This window comes from Lepidochelys kempii, chromosome 8 (assembly GCF_965140285.1).
Source record: "Lepidochelys kempii isolate rLepKem1 chromosome 8, rLepKem1.hap1, whole genome shotgun sequence".
NCBI classification, from domain to species: Eukaryota; Metazoa; Chordata; order Testudines; family Cheloniidae; genus Lepidochelys; species Lepidochelys kempii.
In genome coordinates, this window is record NC_136387.1 from 11337336 (window position 1) to 11357490 (window position 20155).

At 40.9% G+C, this 20155-nt stretch overlaps 1 protein-coding gene and 1 long non-coding RNA gene across 2 annotated transcripts; one reads left to right on the forward strand and one right to left on the reverse strand.

Annotated features, from left to right (window-relative positions):
• The first annotated feature begins 3113 nt into the window (after nucleotides 1-3113).
• LOC140915602 (leukocyte cell-derived chemotaxin-2) lies at nucleotides 3114-8286 on the forward strand. The gene is made up of 4 exons (XM_073355510.2): nucleotides 3114-3225; nucleotides 5825-5930; nucleotides 7055-7206; nucleotides 7851-8286. The coding sequence occupies exons 1-4, from the start codon at nucleotides 3180-3182 to the stop codon at nucleotides 8015-8017; spliced, it is 471 nt and encodes a 156-aa protein (XP_073211611.1). The 5' UTR covers nucleotides 3114-3179; the 3' UTR covers nucleotides 8018-8286.
• Nucleotides 7221-20014, reverse strand: LOC140915603 (uncharacterized). The gene is made up of 4 exons (XR_012160215.2): nucleotides 18467-20014; nucleotides 15834-16791; nucleotides 11696-11858; nucleotides 7221-7531 (listed from the first exon to the last, which is right to left on the reverse strand). It is a non-coding gene; the product is annotated as an uncharacterized LOC140915603 (long non-coding RNA).
• Nucleotides 20015-20155: the final 141 nt, after the last annotated feature.

The window sequence follows — 20155 nt, forward strand, 5'->3', positions numbered from 1 at the left end:
TACTTAGAAAAGTGGCTAAGTAAATATGCAGCCTTCTTACTTCACAGTTCTGCTCCCTTGGCTTCTTCAAAACTGCTTATTTCACAGTGATTATTCCTTTCCTCTTCCCCCACCCCCACCCCCAGGGGTTTTTACTCCTGTTAGCCCAGCCATCTGTAAGAGAGTGAACTGAATTCTAGCCTACTTGTGTGCAAAGTTACTAAGTTTCATTCACTCATACTTGTAAAAAAAACACAAAAGGTGATGAATTTGGACCAGTATTAGTCAGGCATAATCTAGTGAGCAGAAATTGTACTCTTGTAACTAAGGGCAGAATTTGGCCTGTAGATTTGTACAGATTTGCAATGATATTTAAGAATGCAGCTTGATTTTCACATTTGCAAATTCCACCTGTGATCTGGGGTTAAGAAACATCTTTCATATCTGAACAAATTTAGTACTGGAGCCACACTAACTTTATTTTTAAGTGACTTTAGTAAGTTTTATTTAGACCCAGGACATGCAGAATTTGTTGCTGTTAAAGTTATAACCCTTCTGCCAGATGGAGTTGGCAGCAACAAAGGCCAGGTTCATTATTTAGGTGTTCCTCTTAAAAATACAAAACAGTACCAGCTCAAGCCCCCATCCACTAATCAGGGAAAACCTAACAAGACCCCATGGGTTCCTCTAAGAGGGAATACTTCCCCACTTGTGAGCACTGAGTCAGTGTATAAAAAAGCGAACTATTATTAAAAGGGAAAGGGAACCAAGTGTTAATCTGGGAAAACACCAACCACATTCAAAAGCACATGACCGTAAGCAAACCTGATCCCACAGCGCATTGGGCAGTGTCCTTTGCCTTAGTTCCCCACTTTGCAGAGGGCAAGTCCCATGAATTAATGGCCCTTTAACACATCACTCCCCTATCCCTCCACGGCACCCCATTCACAGTTGGCTGGCCTTGGTTAGTGAAGACCCAGAGTTCAGAGTTGTCATCAGAATAGGGCCTGGCCTTCTGATTGTACTTCCCCGAGAACAGGGAGGTTACAACAAAGCCAAACAATTCCACAGCACATTATAGCTTCAAAGTGACTTGTGACCAAATCTAGTGACTGGAAAACTGATCAACGAGGGCAGCCTGCTGGTTCTTAGTGAAAACTACAATACTAACTGCTGGTGAAAGTGCACAAGCTTTTTAGACACAGCTTATTCAGTCCTACATTGGCGCTTGTCTCCTCTTCATGGGTGGGGGGAGGTGGAGAAGGGGACAATCAACGAAGTCTTGGTCCTTTGATATTTCACAGTGGCTCATTTGGTTTCAATGGGTCTTGTTTGCAGGACCAACACTATTCATTAATTAAGGCTTCTTTCCTGGTTGGTGGGTTACACAGTTACAGAATTCAGAGTAGCAGCTGTGTTAGTCTGTATTCACAAAAAGAAAAGGAGGACTTGTGGCACCTTAGAGACTAACAAATTTATTAGAGCATAAGCTTTCGTGAGCTACAGCTCACTTCATCTGATACATTCAGTGGAAAATACAGTGGGCAGATTTATATACATAGAGAACATGAAACAATAGGTGTTACCATACACACGGTAATGAGAGTGATCACTTAAGGTGAGCTATTACCAACAGAAAGAAAAGGAGTACACACTTCTCACAAAAGCTTATGCTCAAATAAATTTGTTAGTCTCTAAGGTGCCACAAGTACTCCTTTTGTTTTTGTGAATACAGACTAACACGGCTGCTACTCTGAAATCTATTACCAGCAGGAGAGCGGGGGGAAAAAACCTTTTGTAGTGATAATCAAGGTGGGCCATTTCCAGCAATTGACAAGAACGTCCGAGGAACAGTGGGGAGTGAGGGGGGGGGAAATAAACATGGGGAAATAGTTTTACTTTCTGTAATGACCCATCCACTCCCACTCTTTATTCAAGCCTAAGTTAATTGTATCCAGTTTGCAAATTAATTCCAACTCAGCAGAGTCTCGTTGGAGTCTGTTTTTGAAGTTTTTTTGTTGAAGAATTGCAACTTTTAGGTCTGTAATCGAGTGATCAAAGAGATTGAAGTGTTCTCCAACAGAAGTTTTACAATGCAAACACTCATGAGATACCATAGAATACAGATGTTATAAGTGAGACCAATACATGCATTTCATCAACTCTAAACACATTCTTATAAACTGAACTTCTATTTCAGCAATGCTAACATGCCAGTGAGCCAGACTGGTTTCCAGCTGTGCATTTGTCAGTGCTAAGTGAGGCCTTGGGGCCTTGTCATGAGCTGGCACCTGGTCTAGCAGTGTCATATGGGCTACTTCTCCAAACCACTAGCAGATGGTTGCAACCATGGAACAAAGTATAACAATAGCTTAAGCCTTGCTCTTCAAACAACCACATATAGGTGATCCCTATGCTCCAAGCACTGCACTGGGAAAGAGGAAACGTAATTAATTACTGGATATAACCAGGCAGCCACCACCAGTTTCTCCACACCATTTATGTGCCATGCCCCAGCACCAGTGGAAAGGATGAGCAACTGGCTGGCCAGAATAATGGCATTTTCCATCTAAAAGTTGCAGAATATCTACAGAATTTTTAAGTGCAGTTTTATACTAACCCAACCAGCAATAACTTTGCCTGCTATAATTTCTGTGACCCCACTGAAAGGGTTATAAGGAACACACACATCAAGGGAAGGCAGCAGTGGTTTAGTAGGAGCAGTAGGAGCAACAAGTAAAACAGACATATTGGCTGTGCATAAAAGACCTAGGACATTTCACTGCATTTGGCTCCTCTCTTCAACTCTTGTGGATCCTCAAGGCCCGGGCAACATATTTCTAGTACCGCCCCCGCCCAGCCCCTCTCTGCAGCTCTCTTGGCCCCAGCTTTTGCAGCTGGAGGAAGATGTGGTATAACTGTACCTCCTCAAGAGCTGTGCTATTTTTGAGGCCGTTGTTTCATTTCCGTTTGCTTTTATGTTGCAAGGGGCTAATTATTCCATTTCACAACTGGACACATCAATGCTTATATTTTTTCTTGACATCAGAGTTGCGTAATCTGAAAATTCTGCCTTCTATAGTTCTAAACTCTAATTTGCTGGGCAAACAGACTCAGCCTTTCTAGAACATATAAATAGCAGAGACGTTGTATATTATAACTTTAATTTGGGCAGAGAACTCCGGTGAAACATCTGCAAAATGTTCCCACTCAAATTGATTGTTTTTATTGCCTTGGTTTCCATTGGTAAGTTAAGATTACTATTTCATTCATTTTCTTGAGTCTTGTTTTCAAACAGACTTTTTAGCAGATGGTGGAATATCAGCTTAATATTCTTGAAGCAAAATCCATCCTTTAAAGATTAGATAATTGACAAAATATAAAATTATTCATGTGCATCTATTTTAGCAGCAATTTGTAGTGACTACTATAATACACTACATGGTTTAAAGGGGGTAGCCAACAGGTGGACCGCCACACAAATCTGGACCACCAGACGCTTTTGAACAGACCGTGAAGTCTTATTTACTATCATCATTGTTATTTTTGTATTATTTTCTCTGAAGTCTAGACTTTGATTATAGCTTGACCAAGAAATTTGAACCTTGACAAAAAATAAATGATTATCCCTGGCTTAAAGTAACACCACATTAATTTCAAAATTAAGATGATTTTAAATTAGTCTTAATAGGTCTGAAAACTAGAGTATATGCAATCACTCAAGTTATTAGCTCTACATTATTTCTAGAGGAATTTACCTTTTACTGTGTCTTTGTAACACGATATTAGAGAAAGTCATATTGAGCAACTAACCTTCAAAGGTTGAAGAGACGTGACCCAATTCTGATCTCACTTACACCAGTGTAATTTCATTGATTTTAAACAGAATGAGATCAGAATCAGTCCCAGAGTCTCTGGTCTTGTCTGCACTAGGTTTTTTCTTCTTAAGACTTCCTAGAGTTGGTTCCATTGGGGCAGCTAAATGAGTGGCAAACTCAGGGAGGAGTACTACTTTAGACCAGCTAACAGCAGCGGTTCGCATTTTAACCACCCTGTCATCTAAATTCACACTGGGCTAGTTAGATAACAGGAGGTAAAAACACCAGTGACTGCTCTACACTATCTCTTCTGCTGTTCCTACCGCTAGTAGAAGTAACCATGGGAAATATTAGGAAAAATCTAGCACAGATGGAACCTCTTTGTGAAAAATGGGGCTGGGAGAAACCAGAGCCTGAGAAGGTTTTTTTGCTGGCACTCAGCAGCTTTTTCTAAGGATTGTGTTTCCAATGAACGAAAGTTCTTCCTCTAACTAGATAAAACATACATTTCAATTTCAACAACGCTTGGCTGTCTAGATCCTACATCCTGTTTGCACTGGATGAAATTTATATACTAAATACAGTACTCCAAGTATTCCTGCTTCCAAGTGACACTACCATCTTCTGAATTACGGAGTCTGGGTTGTCCATCTCGAAATAGAGAACTGAGTAAGGGTTGAACAACAGCCAAGATGATGGAAACAATGCTATTTATGTTAATATCTGCTTATGAATATATGTATTCTCTATATAAAAAAGATCTTTTCTTCTTAGATGTCTGTCAGATTCCCACCAGCCTTCAATAACTTCTCCATTATCAACATACACAAACAAGTGAAGGAGGAAATAGGTTCATTTTAACTCAGTACACTCAAGTAATTTACTTCTTTTCAGCCTTGCCAAGAACCTGATCTGGAGTGCACTGAAGTCCAAGAACAGGCTTCAGGAGGCTTCAGAAGTTGGGGCTTGGAGCTGCTCGCTTCTTTCCTAGCAATAATGGAACACTTGCAAACTGCAAATCCCCAGCTCTGCAGGTTAACTGTCCTGAGAGTCAGGGTTAGGCAAGCTGGAAAGGCCAAAATATTATTTATACGTGGTCTCCTGCTGCCCTGAGGCAGCTGCTCAACTTGCAGCTACAAAGGAGAATTCTTTCATTTTTTGACTTCATGTGCTAAGCTTTCCTGTGAATAGGTCAGCCTGATGGAAAGCCAACATCCATAGCCTCCTGTGACCCCACGTGTTCTCTTCTACTTCAGAGCTAAATAATGCCCTCAAATGCTTTATTACCATCATTAAATTTCCCCAATCAAGGAGGAGGATAGAATCTGATCCTTAGCCTCAGTTGTTATTCATTACTTACATTACAGTAGCACGTAGGAGTCCCAGTCATAGGCCAGGACCCCATTGCACTGTGGGCTGTTCAAACAACAGACAGAGATTCCCTGCTCCAAAGATTTTACAATCTAAGTCAAGCATGGGAATTCTTTTCGAGTTCTGTAAAAAAAAAAAAAAAAAAAAAGGGTTGGTTGGATCAGTTATCCCTATATCAAATCTCAAAATCTTCTCTTCTAAAGTAAAAAACACCACTATGCTTACATTAAAGCAGGAGTCCCAAACTAGGGGTCGGGACCCCTCAGGGGGTCACGAGGTTATTACATGGGGGGTCGCGAGCTGTCAGCCTTCACTCCAAACCCAGCAATGCCTCCTGCATTTATAATGGTGTTAAATATATTTTAAAGTGTTTTTAATTTATAAGGGGGGTTGCACTTAGAGGCTTGCTATGTGAAAGGGGTCACCAGTACAAAAGTTTGAGAACCACTGCATTGAAGTAAAGAATGACAGAGCCACTAGTTTCAGGGACTCACACAAGCAATTTGTATTGGAAAGTGTCACTGTACAAAGCAGATTACTAATTAATTCCAATGTCCTCCAATTTTATCCCATTAGTAGCATAGCAAATACTTAATATGTAACTTTCTATCACAGAAAAATAGAAAATATGCTTAAATTTTCTATATTTTTTTAAGTTTTTGCAGGACCATGGGGACAAATATGTGCTGGGAATCCTTCAAACAAAGTAAGGGGCTGTGATATCAAAGGATGTGGAAATTACGGCGCTCCAAGGAAATCAAGGTAGTATACTTATTAACACCTTTTTTGGCAATGCATTTTTTTCTTGGTTCATTGTTGTTGCTAAAATAACTAAATGTTCACTTAGAACAAAAAAATCTGAGTTTAGCAGCCATCATTTAAAGCACTTAAGCCTTGTGAAGTGTGTCAGAATGACACCACTGTAGACCAACTGATGAAAAAAGAATGTGTCAATGTCCTTCTTCTGTGCAATAACCCTCATGTGATAGACTCACACTGAGCATGGGAGATAGCGGACTCCATGACCCATTTAGTCCTTGACCTTCATATCGTTGGGACTTTCAAGAAGGATCCTTACATACATTAGTGCTACTTCTAAGTATTTTTGTGATGGGAACAGGATATTTGCCCACTAGGAATTGGACTCAGACCACCAGATGATTATACACACAGCTCTAGACATGGGAAGGACAGAACTAGTTAAGAAATAACATTGAAATGGTCTCAATTCCAAGTGCTTGAGTGATCTGAGTCTCCAGCTCATAGGTCATATGCTCAGCTGGTGTAAGTCAGCAAAGCTCCTATGAAGTCAACTGGAGTTCCGCTGATTTGTACCAGTGTAAGGTCAAGTGTTCTTTTTAGCCTTGTAAGTGATCAGTCTGCTAGCAACATGAGGCTAACTAAGGATATTAACAGTAGAGATGGTCAAAATATTTCCATCAAATTTATTTTTTTTTAATGACAAAAGATTTTTCCTCCCATGTCCCTGTGAGAAAATTTGCATATTGTTTATACATTTTTTCTGGGTTTTCATATAAAAACAAAATCCCCTAGGCATGGGTTATATTCCACCTCCTAAAAAATGTGAAAGTGAATATTTTGATTTTTAAAATATTTTGCATGGAAATTGAAACCTATGGTTTTTTTTTAAAAACAGATCTGATTAACTTTTGAGAGTTTTTCAGCTATTGAAGCTGGACTGAAGCCTCAAATATTTCTACTTGCATTACAAAGCTACAAAATTAAAATACAACTAAGTTAATAATAAAAAGCTGCAGCCCCAGTGTTGCTTTAAATAATCTACATGGTATAAGATATCAGACATTATGGCTATAGAATATGTAAATCAGCAATGCTTCATTACTTACACATGTGTACATTTTCAGAGATGGCACCATAAGACGACATCTAGGGGTGGATGTTGTATGCAACGATGGATCAACAGTGTATGCTCCTTTTAGTGGTACTATTGAGAGACAAGTTATCCCCTATAAAATCAATAATGCCATTAATAATGGAATCCTACTCCGTGGATCAGGTAACTTAGCTACCATAGTATTGATCTTTGATAAACATTAAATATTTCTCATGAAATAATTTTCCCTTCATGATTCTTTACCAATTGGAGAGTTGTGGAAGAAGCACAACCTAAACACAGTTGGATGGTAAACAAAGCAAAACTGTACAGAATAGGTCAAAGCCTGTATTTCAATCAGAACTGTCTGTTCCTGTATTTGAATCCAAGCACAACTTATTCACTCTTCAAAACATGACAGGCCAAGTTCTCCATAAACAGGACCATCAACACAATCCTTTTCCCTTATAGCTCTCCACCCACTTAGACAATGGGACAAAATGATGATCTAAAGTGAAAAAAACAAAGAGGAAAAACAAAGTATTAGAACATGGATCTTGAAATATACTGTAGTTCAATTCTTTTAGAGAAAATTCTTCCCCACTTTCCATCAAAGGACAACAGCCCTGAAAACCTCAATTTCATGGATACTGTAGACTGGACTGGACTTGTGCTGAAAGCACTTTTAGCACCAATGAATAGTACTAGAGTGGAAGATATTTTGACTCTGGCCAGAGTAGAAACAGCCAAGGAGATCAGATGATGAAACGTTGACGGTTCCTTTATCCTTCCTTAATCTCTCTTTTATTTTTGTTCCTCCCATCAAGGTTTCTGCGTAAAAATGTTCTATATCAAGCCTGTTAAATACCAAGGCCAGATCGCAAAAGGCAACAAAATTGGAGTAATGCTGCCAATGCAAAGAGTGTATCCTCGTATAACATCTCACGTTCACATTGAGAACTGTAACAAATCAGATCCTACTGGTAACTTATAAATGCAAAGTTACATGAAATGAAAACGTACAAAATTTCAAACAAAATCAACTGAGCAAACAAAAACAAGTTTCTTTCCTCCTTCCCAGAGACACTGCCAAAAAAATGTAATCCACGGGAAAGGAAAAGATGTATTATGTATACAGCAAAATAAAAATGTATATGTCAACCACAGTAGCCATGTGTCTCACTGCCAGTTTAACAGGCTAGTGCTTATCTGCACATGACAACATTGTAATCTCAGGCTCAGCAATAAACTATCCCAAAATTACCAGCCCATCCAATTGCAACCTTTTTTGGTATCAATACTTGTTTTAATATTGCATCTTTGTCTAATATGTAAACTGTGAACTCTTCATTAGATGCATGGACTCTTGATGTGAAATATTAGAGAAGAAAAGTGCTCGCTCTCTATTTCTAAATAAGTCCAGGTAATAAAACAGGCAGGACAACCTCTTCATTCAGTAGACAAGCAGAGAGAATAGTGGAGTCTAAGAGAATAGTTTATCCATAATGGGAACAGAAAGGTAACATTTCCTTTATCTTCTCATTGTGACGGAAATTGATAGAATAGCCCACAAAACCTCTTACACCCCATATGTGGCAGACATGATTTATATTCTGTGTTCTAGTGGTTCTCCCCTGGGCTTTAATAGGATGTGTTTTACTCTGTCTTCACCTAAGTGTGGTGTTTAGATGTTGCTTGTAATTATTAGAATTGGGAGCATTGGCTGTTGGGAGTCTGAAAGGACAGGAAACAGGAAGGAGCGGGGAGGAGTTGAGAGGCTGGGAGAAAGCTACAGAGGGCGCAGCAGCAGCTTGGTAAAGAGGTTTCCACTTTGAAAATAAAGTCCTATTGAAGCTTGTTAGTACCTTGCCTGGTTGACACAACACGAAGTGGATCTGAATTGTAGCCTGGGGGAAAAAACACTGACAGACTTTTGAGAACACTCTCTTACAAGGCAGATCCCATAAAGGCCCTTTTCTATTACTCCAGTTTAGAAGGTCCTCCAGATCTTCTTGTATGATATTCTTGTCCTCCTCCATATTGGCAATATCTCCCAATCTTGTGTCATCTGCAAATTTTATTAGCACACTCCCACTTTTAGTGCCAAAGTCATGAATTGGTCCCAAGACCAATCCCTGACAAACTCCACTAGTAACCTCCTTCCAGCCTGACAGTTCACCTTTCAGTACGACCTATTGTAGTCTCCCCTTCAACCAGTACCTTATCCACCTTTCAAGTCTCATATTAATCCCCATCTTCTCCAATTTCACTCAGTTTCCCATGTGGAATTGTATAAAATGCCTTACTAAAATCCAGGTAGATTAGATATTTGTCTAAAAAATCTGTTACCTTTTCAAAGAAAGATCAGGTTGTTCTGGCACAATCTATTGTTTGTAAAACCGTATTGTATTTTATCCCAATTACTTTTTAGTTCAATGTCCTTAGCTATGCTCTTTTTCAAAAATTGTTCTAAAACCTTGCATACAATTGAGGTCAAACTAACAGACCTGTAGTTTTCCCGATCACTTTTTTCCATTTCTTAAAAATAAGTACTATATTGGCAATTATCCAGTCATAGGGTATGACCCCCAAGTTTACGGATTCATTAAAAATCCCTGCTGTTGTGCTTCAAATTTCATACGCCAGTTCCTTTAATATTCTTGGGTGGAGATTATTGAGACGCTCCTTATTTGGTCTCATTAAGTTGTCTGAGTTTCACTTCCACCTGGGATGTGGAAATTTCTCCCTCCATATCCTCATTTGTCCCTGCCATTACCCCATAGCTCCCCATTATGCTTATTAAAAGCTGAGGCAAAGTATTCTTTTAGCTGTTGGACCATGCCTAGGTTATCTTTAATCTCCAGCCATCCTCAATGCTCAACAGTCCCACTTCTTTCCTTGTTTTCTTTTTGTTGATATGGTTATAGAACAGTGGTCCCCAAACTCTTCATGTGTCGCCCCCGCTAACCCCTGTCCAAACCCTCCCCTCCCCCTGGGAACAGACAGGGGTAAGGGGGCAGCGGCTGGGCCCAGAACCAGGAGCTGAGGCCAGGGCCACAGCTGGGGGCAGGTCTGAGGCTGAGAACAGGACCAGGAGCCAAGGCTGGGGGCAGGACCGGGGACACGGTCAGGGCTGGCAGCAGAGCCATGGCCGGGGGCAGAGCCAGCAACTGGGACCATGACAGCAGCTGGGAGATGGTGCCACCGCTGTGGGCAGGGCTGCAGCAGAGCTGGGCGGTGCTCCCTCCCTGCCCTCCACGGGGGCTGGCCCAGGCCCTACTGCACCCCCTGAAACATCCCTCTGCACATCCGTAGAGGGGCATACCTCACAGTTTGGGACCACTGGTATAGAACCTTCTACTATTGATTTCAATTTCCTTTACAAGGTCCATCGCTGCCTGGCCTTCAACAGTTCTCACTTTTTCCTCTATGCTTTCTGACCTCTGAGAGATAGCTTTCCTTATAGATCCTTCACATTCCTTGTAGGCTTTCTGCTTTCCTCTCAGTAACTTGTTTCAGATGCTTGCTCATCCAGTTTGGCCAGCAATCCTTCCCTATGAATTTTTTCCCCTTGCTTGGGATGCAGGCTTCAGATAGCTTCTGCAACTTCGACTTAAAATAATTCCAAGCCTCCTCCACATTCAGATTTTTGAGTTCTTCAGTCCAGGCCCCTTCCCTAACTAATTCCCTTAATTTTTTTTAAGTTTGCCCTTTTGAAATGAAAGACCTGGTTGGAGACCTATTTAGTTGAAACTGAATTAGCTCATGATCATTTGAACCAAGGCTTTCCTTTACAACCAGTTTTCTACGAGGTCCTCACTACTTATTAATCTAAACGGTCATCACCTCTTGTTGGTTTAAGAGACTATTCGGTGAAGAAAACGGTCAGGTATCACATCCAGGGATAGCTGGGCCCTACCATTATTAGTAGTGCTTGTCCTCCAACCTATATCTGGGAAGTTAAAGTCTCCCATAATCACACAATTTCCAGTAATATGTATTTCATTAAAAATATTAAAGCAGTCTTTCCATATTCAAATCAGATTCTGGGGGTCTGCAGCAAACCCTAAGCACTATCTCAGTGGAACCACTGTTAGTTTTCTTCCCCAAAGTGATTTTGACCCAAACAGATTCTGTTTTATCCATTCTGTCATTTCTAATTTCTTTCCAGTCTACCTCATTAATATACAATGCTACTCCATCACCTTTACTTTTATTTCGGTCTTTCCTGAACAGCACATACCCTTCAATACCTGTACTCCACTCGTGACTACTATTCCACCATGTTTCTCTAATCCCTATAATATCTGGTTTCAATTCCTACACTAGTAGTTTTAGTTCCTCCATGCTGTTACCCAGAATCCTTGCATTGGTATACAGACAACACCTTAGTTGTTTCTGCTTGACTTCACCTGATTAGGTACAGTCATTCCATTGCCAGTATCGTCTACCTGACTGTCACCGGCATTAGCATTATTTTTCCTTTGGACATCCATTCTCCTCCCCTCTGTTGTTCCTCTCTCCATTGTTGTATCCCCTCTTACTTGATTCCCCCCTCCACCCTCCCACACACACACTCAGTGTTAGAATCAGGCATGGAGATTACATGAGCATCTCCCAACCATCTCTCCTGAATTCCTAGTTTAGAGCTTTTTTAATTAGTTGTGCTAACCTCCGTCCCAGAAGTCTATTTCCCTCCCTCGTCAGGTGGAGCCCATCTCGGGCTAGTCCTGTCACCACAGAAGCATGCTGCTTCCTGATGTTGCAGTAGAGTATGGACTTCAAAACAACAACAAAAAACACAGGACTATCATTTCACGGAACTGCTGGCAAAGCTGAAAGATAAAAATACATTGTAGGTACATAAGTAAGTTAAGATTACTATTTCATTCATTTTCTTGAGTCTTTTTTTCAAGCACACTTTTTAGCAGAAGGTGGAATATACATTGTAGGTACATAAAATAGCTCCCCTGTGGAGGCAAAGGAGAAAACGGCTCATCCGGTTTTGTTAACGTTTAGTTAAAAATGTGGTATTAGCTGACCAACTCTGACAGGCAGAGGCCAGAGTGATTACAAGTGTTGCCATGTAACAATCCCTTGAAATCAGAGTTCATAAAAGCAATAATTCCAAAGCCTTTTTTAGAACAGTCTAGAGCTGAAACAGGGTCTCCTGCTTAGTTTTAGGGAACCACAAAGTCTTGAGATAATTGGTCCCTTTTGGGGGTTCTTTATGAAAATACTTAAAAATATTCAAAAAAAGGTCTAAATCAGAAGTAAATATTAATGCCTGTAGTTATCGTGAGTTACCACACACAGCATGAAATACAGCATGTTGCTAACAAATGAGTGAGTAGGAGGAATTTTAGAGGTAAAAGTTTGAGCAGGTTCCATTTTAACACATTTTTTTCAGATTCAGGGTTTGAGGCACTCCCACCCAGCTGCTGCATTGCGGGCAAAGAATGGTGGAAGCAGAGAGTGACTAAAATCCTACAGTATGAGAGTCAGCTCTTTCCAGTCTCCCCCCACAAACAACTTGGACATTTGAGATCAAATAGAAGGTGTGGAGTTTAAGGATGGGATTGTATCCAGGTTAATTTTCCAAACATCCATCCAGTTGCCATTACTTCAGAAGTCTAAGGAACTCAGCCTTTCCCTGTAATTTCACTGCAGCCCCAACAACAAACCAAATTTCTTCCCTTTGGTTTGTGCATGTATGTGCTGGCCTGGGGGAGGAAAGGAATGGAGACGGACAATAAATGGGGGAAAGCCAGCAATTAATTAAGCAAGAATATCAATTACGTAAGACTGCCATCACCCCTGTCTTGGCAACATTCTTTATCTCAGTCCTATCCTGGCTGTGCATGGCTAATGGGTCAATGCATGGGACCATCATCCACTGCCCTGCTCCCTACTTACAGTTTGTTGTCCAAGAAAGTTGGGCAGGTCCATCTCCAGCCCTAAGGGAAGAGCTGCCTGGACAGCTCTGAGGGCTCTACCACCTCCCCCAGCTGGAACCATTGCAGTATTGATTGCTGGGGAAGGAGCCTGCAAGGAGTCCCTCAGCAAGCCTGCTGCTGCTGTCCAAGCCATCTCAGTGATGCCTCTGTGTCACCTGCTACCTCGAAACTGCAGCAGCCCAGCGCCATACACCCCCTCAAAGCTGCCTCAGTCAGCCCAGCCCTGTCCACTGCCTCCGTTCAGCATGGCCCACTGCCTCAAAGAAACCTCAGCTCACCACACAGCCTTAGCTCTGTGCTGTTTCTTCAGAGATCCATCAACCCTTTCCCCTTGCTCACCCACACCTCTGGAGCCTCTTTCTAGCTGGAGTTCTAAAGCAACTCCGGGCTGTTCCTCACCCTATTCACACACCGGTGTCAACAACCAGCTCCCTCCCGCTACGGCTTCTGATTTTCGGTTTTAACCAACACACTGAGATTTAAAAAGGGAAATTAGAATTTAACAACATAAGGCTGGAAGGGACCTTGAGAGATCATCAAGTCCAGCCCCTTGCTGTAATGCAGGGGTAAACAAACCTCGACCATCACTGACAGGTATTTGTCCAACCTGTTCTTAAAAACCTCCAATGATGGGCGTTCAATCTGTGATTCATTATAATCCCCAGATCCTTTTCGGGAGTACTACAAGCTAGCCACTTATTCCCCATTTTGTAGATAGGCATTTGATTTTTCCTTTGTAAGTGTAGCACTTTGCTCATCTTGATTGCACTTTATCTTGTTGATTTGAGACCTATTCTCTAATTTGTCAAGGTTGTTTTGAATTTTAAATCCTGTCCTCCAGAATGTTTGCAACTCCTCCCAATTTGATGCCATCCACACATTTTATAAGCACACTCCCTTATCCAAGCCATTAATGAAATATTGATTTGTACCGGATCCAGGGCCGACTCTGGCAAGTTCCCACTATAGACTCAATTTGACAGTGAGCCACTGATAACTATTCTTTGAGTACAGCCTTTCAACCAATTTTGATCCACCTCGTAGTAATTTCATGCAGACCACATTTCCCTAGTTTGAGTATGAGAATGTCCTATGGGACTGTGTCAAAATCCTTAGTAATCCTTACTTACAAAATCCTAAATAAAAGCAAGATATATCATCTTGACTGCTTCTCCCCCTATCCACTAGGTAACCTTTGAAAGAAGGACATGAAGTTGGTTTGGCATGATTTGCTCTTGATAAATCTGTGCTGGCTATTCCTTAAAACCTGATTATCCTGTAGGTGCTTACAAATTGATTGTTTAACGCTTTGTTCCAGTATCTTTCATATTATCAAAGTTACACTGTCTAGTTCCTTGGATCCTCTGTTCCCCTTTTAAACAGAGTTTTCCTTTTTTTCCTCTGGGACCTCACCATCCTCTGTGAGTTCTCAAAAATAATTGCTAACAGTTTCGAGATTGCTTCAGATAGTTCCTTAAGTAGCCTAGGATGGATTTAACCTGACCCTGTTTATCAAAATATTCTTTAATCTGTTCTTTCCCTAGTTTGGTTTGTGTTCCTTCCACCTTGTTAATGTTATTTGTGTTGAGTACTTGGTCACCATTAATCTTTTTAGTGAAGACTGAAGCACAATAGGTATTGAACCCCTCAATCTTCTTGATGTCAGTTATTAGATCTCATTCCTCACTAAGTAGAGGCCTATTGTTTCTTTCATGTTTCCCTTACTCCTAATGTACTTAAAGAACTTTTTCTTACTGCTTTTATATCCCTTGCTAGCATTGATTCTACTTTTTCTAGGATTCCTTTTTGATTTTCAGGTCATTAAAGAGCTCCTGATGGAGCCATATTGGCCTCTTCCTATTCCTCCTATCTTTCCTTTGCATCAGGATATTTTGCAATTATTCCTTTAATATTGTCTTCTGGAGAAACTCTGAGCTCTCTTCAACAGCTTTGTCTCTTCATATTGTCTTCCCATGGGACCTTACTGTCCAGATTTCCGCGTTTGCTAAGGCCTGCCTTTTTTTTTTTTTTTTTTTTTTTAAGGTGACTGTCCTTATTCTGCTGTTTTCACTCCTTCTCTTCCTTAGAATCAGGACATCTACCATTTCATGATCACTTTCATCCAAACTGCCTTCCACCTTCAGATTCACAACCAATTCCTTCCTGTTGGTCAAGAATCAAGTCTAAAATGGCTGTCTCCTTGGTTACTTCCTCCACTTTCTGAAACAAAGTTATCTCCAACACATTCCAAGAAATTACTGGAAATTTTGTTTTGCTGTATTACTTTTCCAACAGATGCCTCAGTAATTAAAGTTTTCCATTACTACCAGGGCTTTGGTCAATAATCTGCTTTAGAAATGCCTCTCCACCTCCTCTTTCTGATTTGGTGTAGACCCTTACCATAACATCACCCCTAATATCCCCCTCTCATCTTTACCCAGAGACTTTCAACTGGTCTGCCTTTCACCTCTTTCTGAACCTCAAAACAAGTGTATATATTCTTGCTGTATAATGCATCACCTCTTCCCTTTATTCCCTGCCTGCCTTTCCTAAAAAAGCTATCCTGCTTTATTCCACTATTCCAATCACAAGATTTATCCCACCAAGTCTCTGTAAAACTAATTAAGTCATAATTTAGCTTAGGTACTAATACGTCCAGTTATTCCTATTTATTCCCCATACTACTTGCATTAGTGTATAGATATCTAAGATATTGAACAGATTCCCCCACTGATTTCCCTCTTGTTGCTCCTATGGCTCTACTGTAATTTTCCACATTTCTCTCCCCCTTCTCCCCTCTCCCGTCACCCAAAACACCTAGCCCTCTGTTAAGGTTGCCTTTTTAATGCTTACCTGTGGGCTTTTGTCACCTGCCCCCTTTGAACCTAGTTTAAAGCTCTCCTCACTAGATTGGAGAGTCAGGGCACAAAGATGCTCTTCCCCTTCTTGGTCAGGCGGACCCCATCTTTTCTCAGCAGTGCTTCTTCCCAGAACAGCATCCCATGGTTGAGGAAGTCAAAATCCTTCTGTCAACACCATCTGAGAAACTGTGCATTCATCTCCGGGATGCACGTATCCCTGCCTGGGCCTTTAGCCTCAACAGGAAGGATGGGCGGGAATTCCACCTGTGCCCGACTCCTTCACCCGCACTCTCAGAGCCCCGTAGCCACTGATGATCTGCTCAGGGTCACACCTGGCAGTATCATTAGCACTCACATGGATGACAAGCTCAGAGCAGTTGTCAGAGGGAAGGTTGAGCCTCAGCAACCTTCCCATAACATCTCCATTGTGGGCTCCAGGAAGGCAGCATACCTCCCTGAGACATCATGTCAGGTTGGCGAATTAATGACTGTGTCCCTCTCACAAGGGAGTCCCCAACCAACAGAACCCTAAGCCTCCTCCTCTTGGGTGTGGTGGCAGCGAGAAGATGACACTTCCTTCAGACCTCAGCCATAGGGGTCTGCTCCTCACCTCCTGTTCCCGGTGCAGCATACTGCGATGGTTGGGGGACCTGGGTGGAGGGTGGAGCACTGTCTACTGCCTGAGGTGACCAAGAGCCACCTCCTCCCCATAGAGCAACAAGTTCTCCTTCCTCCTCTGGTGCCTCTGTAGTTATGGATAGTTGGCTAGCGTCCTCCATCCCAGATATTTCCATGTGTGTCCTGTGAATTAAGTCCTCGTGCTCCCAAACTGTGTAGATGAGCCAACTCCTCCTAGAGTTCTCTTGCCTGCTTCCTGAGGGATTCCACCAACATACACCTCTCATACCGGGTGGTCTCCAGCATGGCTTTAGTCAGCAGGGACATGCAGGCTGAAAACACCAGAAAAAACACCAGAAATGGTTACTTGATCTAAGGGCTTGTCTCCATAAAGCAATGTAACGTGCATTATGGGGTGTGATTTCTAAAGCACACTAACATGTTTCACATTAATTGGTCCATGTAGACTGTTGGTGCACACTAAAGGTTCCCTACTGTGCTTTAACTTAGTGCTCTTTGAAACAGTACTAAATTAAGACGCACACATTACAAAGAGATTACTCATGACAGAATATAATGTACATATATACACACACACATTATTCATTATAGTATATACAAAGAGAAAGTTCTGAAAAACCCTGATATTGTGGCAGCTACATAAAACTCAGGAACAGCTAAATATAAATCCCCCAAAATGAAATTAAGAAATGCCTCAAAACTATGAAGGGTTGTTTCTGGAGGTTTCAATGAGGTCAATAGTTCTCAGCTTTACAACAATTAGGGGTGTCATCAACTATTAACTGCTGTCAAATAAATCTCTTCATGACAAAATTTAGTGCAAAATATAAAATGAAATTCTACTTTGAAAAGTGGCTAAGTAAATACACAACCTTCTTACTTCACAATTCTGCTCCCTTGGCTTCTTCAGAACTGCTTATTTCAGTGATAATTCCCCCCAGGCTTTTTACTCCTGTTAGCCCTAGACTGACAGCTACCACTATAAGAGACTGAACTGAATTCTAGCCCGCTTGTGTACCAACAGAACTGTTTACTAGGTTTCATTCACTCATACTTATAAAAAGCCACTAACAGAACTGAATAAGGACAGGACAAGTATTACTGAGGCATAATCTGGTGACCATGGGTTGTATCTTTGCAACTCAGGGCAGAATCTGGCCTACAGATTTTTAACTGGTGATGATATACAAGACTACAGTTTAAATTTCATGTTTGCAAATTTCACCTGTGATCTGGGGTTAAGAAACAACTTCCACAGTTGAACAAATTTAGTATTCGAGCCCCACCAACTTTTGTTTTTAAGTGATGTTACAGAGTTTGTTACTGTTAGAGTCACACACTTACCCATGGTCAAAAAACAGTCACATTTACCATAGCCACCTCAACATTCAGCTACAAGACAAGTGTATTTAACATTTTCATTCAGTTGCACAGTTTTTCAGTGCTCCCTTTCCCATCACTAATTATGTTGTCTGTTAAACTACAACCTCTCAGAGGCAGGGACCTTGTCCTGTTACCTACATTTACAGCATCTAGCAAAGAGATAATGCAATTAATAATGCTGGTCTAGATCCTTGGCCATTTGCACAGTCCTGGAAGCACAAAGGATATAGAAACCTGTCCTAAAGAGCCAGCTAGGAAATACTCTTGCACAGAGACAGAGACAACACTGCAAATGAATACAGAACATTTCTTTCTCAATCTCATAATTACACAAACTTCAAGAATAAACTATTTTATTGCCCTAATGAGAAGAACATAAATGGAAAAAACCTCAAATTGTTTGATTCTATCAGAGAAGCTAACAATAAAGTGACAGATTGTGAAAAAAATTTGTTTAGGGCTATTTTTCAAAACCACCAGCTAATAACTGCTGCCATGGAATAAGGTAGACCAATAGCTTGAGCCCTGCTCTTCAAACAACCACATTTGGTGGTCCCTATGCTTCAAGAAGTGCACTGGGAAAGGAGAAAGGGAATTAATTACCTGATATCACCAGGCAGCCACCACCTGCTGCTCCACACAGTATACATGTCACCACTGGAAAGGAAGAACACCTGGCAGGCCGGGATAATGGCACTTTCCCTCTGAAAGCAGCAGAATATCTATGGAATTTTTAAGTGCAAGTTTATACAAATCCACCCAGCATTTAACATTGCCTGCTACATTCTCTGTGATCCCACTGGAAGGGTTATAATGAGCAGACACATAAAGAGAAGGTAATAGTGGGTATAGGAGCTACAAAGTAAGAGAGACACATAGGTTATGCGTAAAAGACCCAAGGTTTGGCTCATCTGCTCTACTTCTGATGGATCCACAGGGCCTAGGCAATGTGTTCTTGGTACCCTTCCCTTTTCTGCACTTCTCTTGGTCTCAACAGACGTAGCTGGGAGGACATGTCACAACTGTAGCTGCTCAAGAGCTATGCAATTTTTCAGGTTGTTGTTCAATTTCCATCTGTTTTTATGTGACAAGGGGCTAATTATTACATTTCACAACTGGACATACCAACGATTATCTTTTTTCTTAACATCCCAGTTGCCTAATCTGGGAATACTGCCCTCCAAAGTTCTAAACTCTGATTTGCTAGGCAGAAAGACTAAGACTTTCCAGAATACATCAATAGCAAAGAGATACTGTACATTATAACTTCAACTCGGGCAGAGAACTCTGGTGAAACGTCTGGAAGGTGTTCCCACTCAAAGTGATTGTTTTTGTTGCCTTGGTTTCCATTGGCAAGTTAAGATTACTATTTCATGCCTTGTCTTGAGCTTTTTTTCTAACAGACTTTTTAGCAGAAGGTTCAATACCAGCTAAATATTCTTGCATCAGAATCCATCCTGACGTATTTAGTTTTTGAAGAGTTAATGGAACATATCATATTCTCATGAACTATTAACTGACAATATACAAAAGCATCCATATGCATCTATTTTATCAACTATTTGGTGTGACTATTATAGCTCACTATGTGATTTAAAGAAATGCCATGAAAACTGCAAAGTTAAGGTGGTTTTAAATTACTCTTTAGAGGTCTGAAAATGAGAGTATATACAAACAAGCAAATTACTAACTTTGCTTGGTTTCTAGGTGACTTTGTAATCCAAGTGCTACTGTACAGCAACAAGTCACATTGAGCATTTAATCTTCCAGGTTTGGAGAGAGATGACCTAATTCTGACCTCCCTTACACCAGTGTAATTTCACGTATTACAACCAGCATGAGATCAGAATCAGACCCAGAATCTCTACCTTGTCTGCACTAGGCTTTTTCTTCTTAAGACTTCATAGAGTTGATTCTATTGTGGCATCAGTGTTAGACTCTGGGGGGATGAGAGTTTAAACCAGACAACAGCTGCTATAGCTATTGTAACCATCCTGTCATCTGGATCCACCCTGGGTCAATTAGATAATAGAATGGAAAAGGCACCAGTGACCGGTCTACACTATCTGGTCTGCTGTTCCTACCACTAGTGGAAATAACTATGGGAAATATAAAGAGAAATCTAGCATAGATGGAGCCTCTTTTTTTGAAAACTGGGGCTGGGAGAAACCAGAGACAAAGAAGGTTTGGTGAAGCAGTCAAAGGTTTGTTCTAAGGACTGTATTTCCAATGTAAGAAAATTCTTATTCTAGCTAGAAAAACAAACAAACATATTTCAAGTTCTATAATATT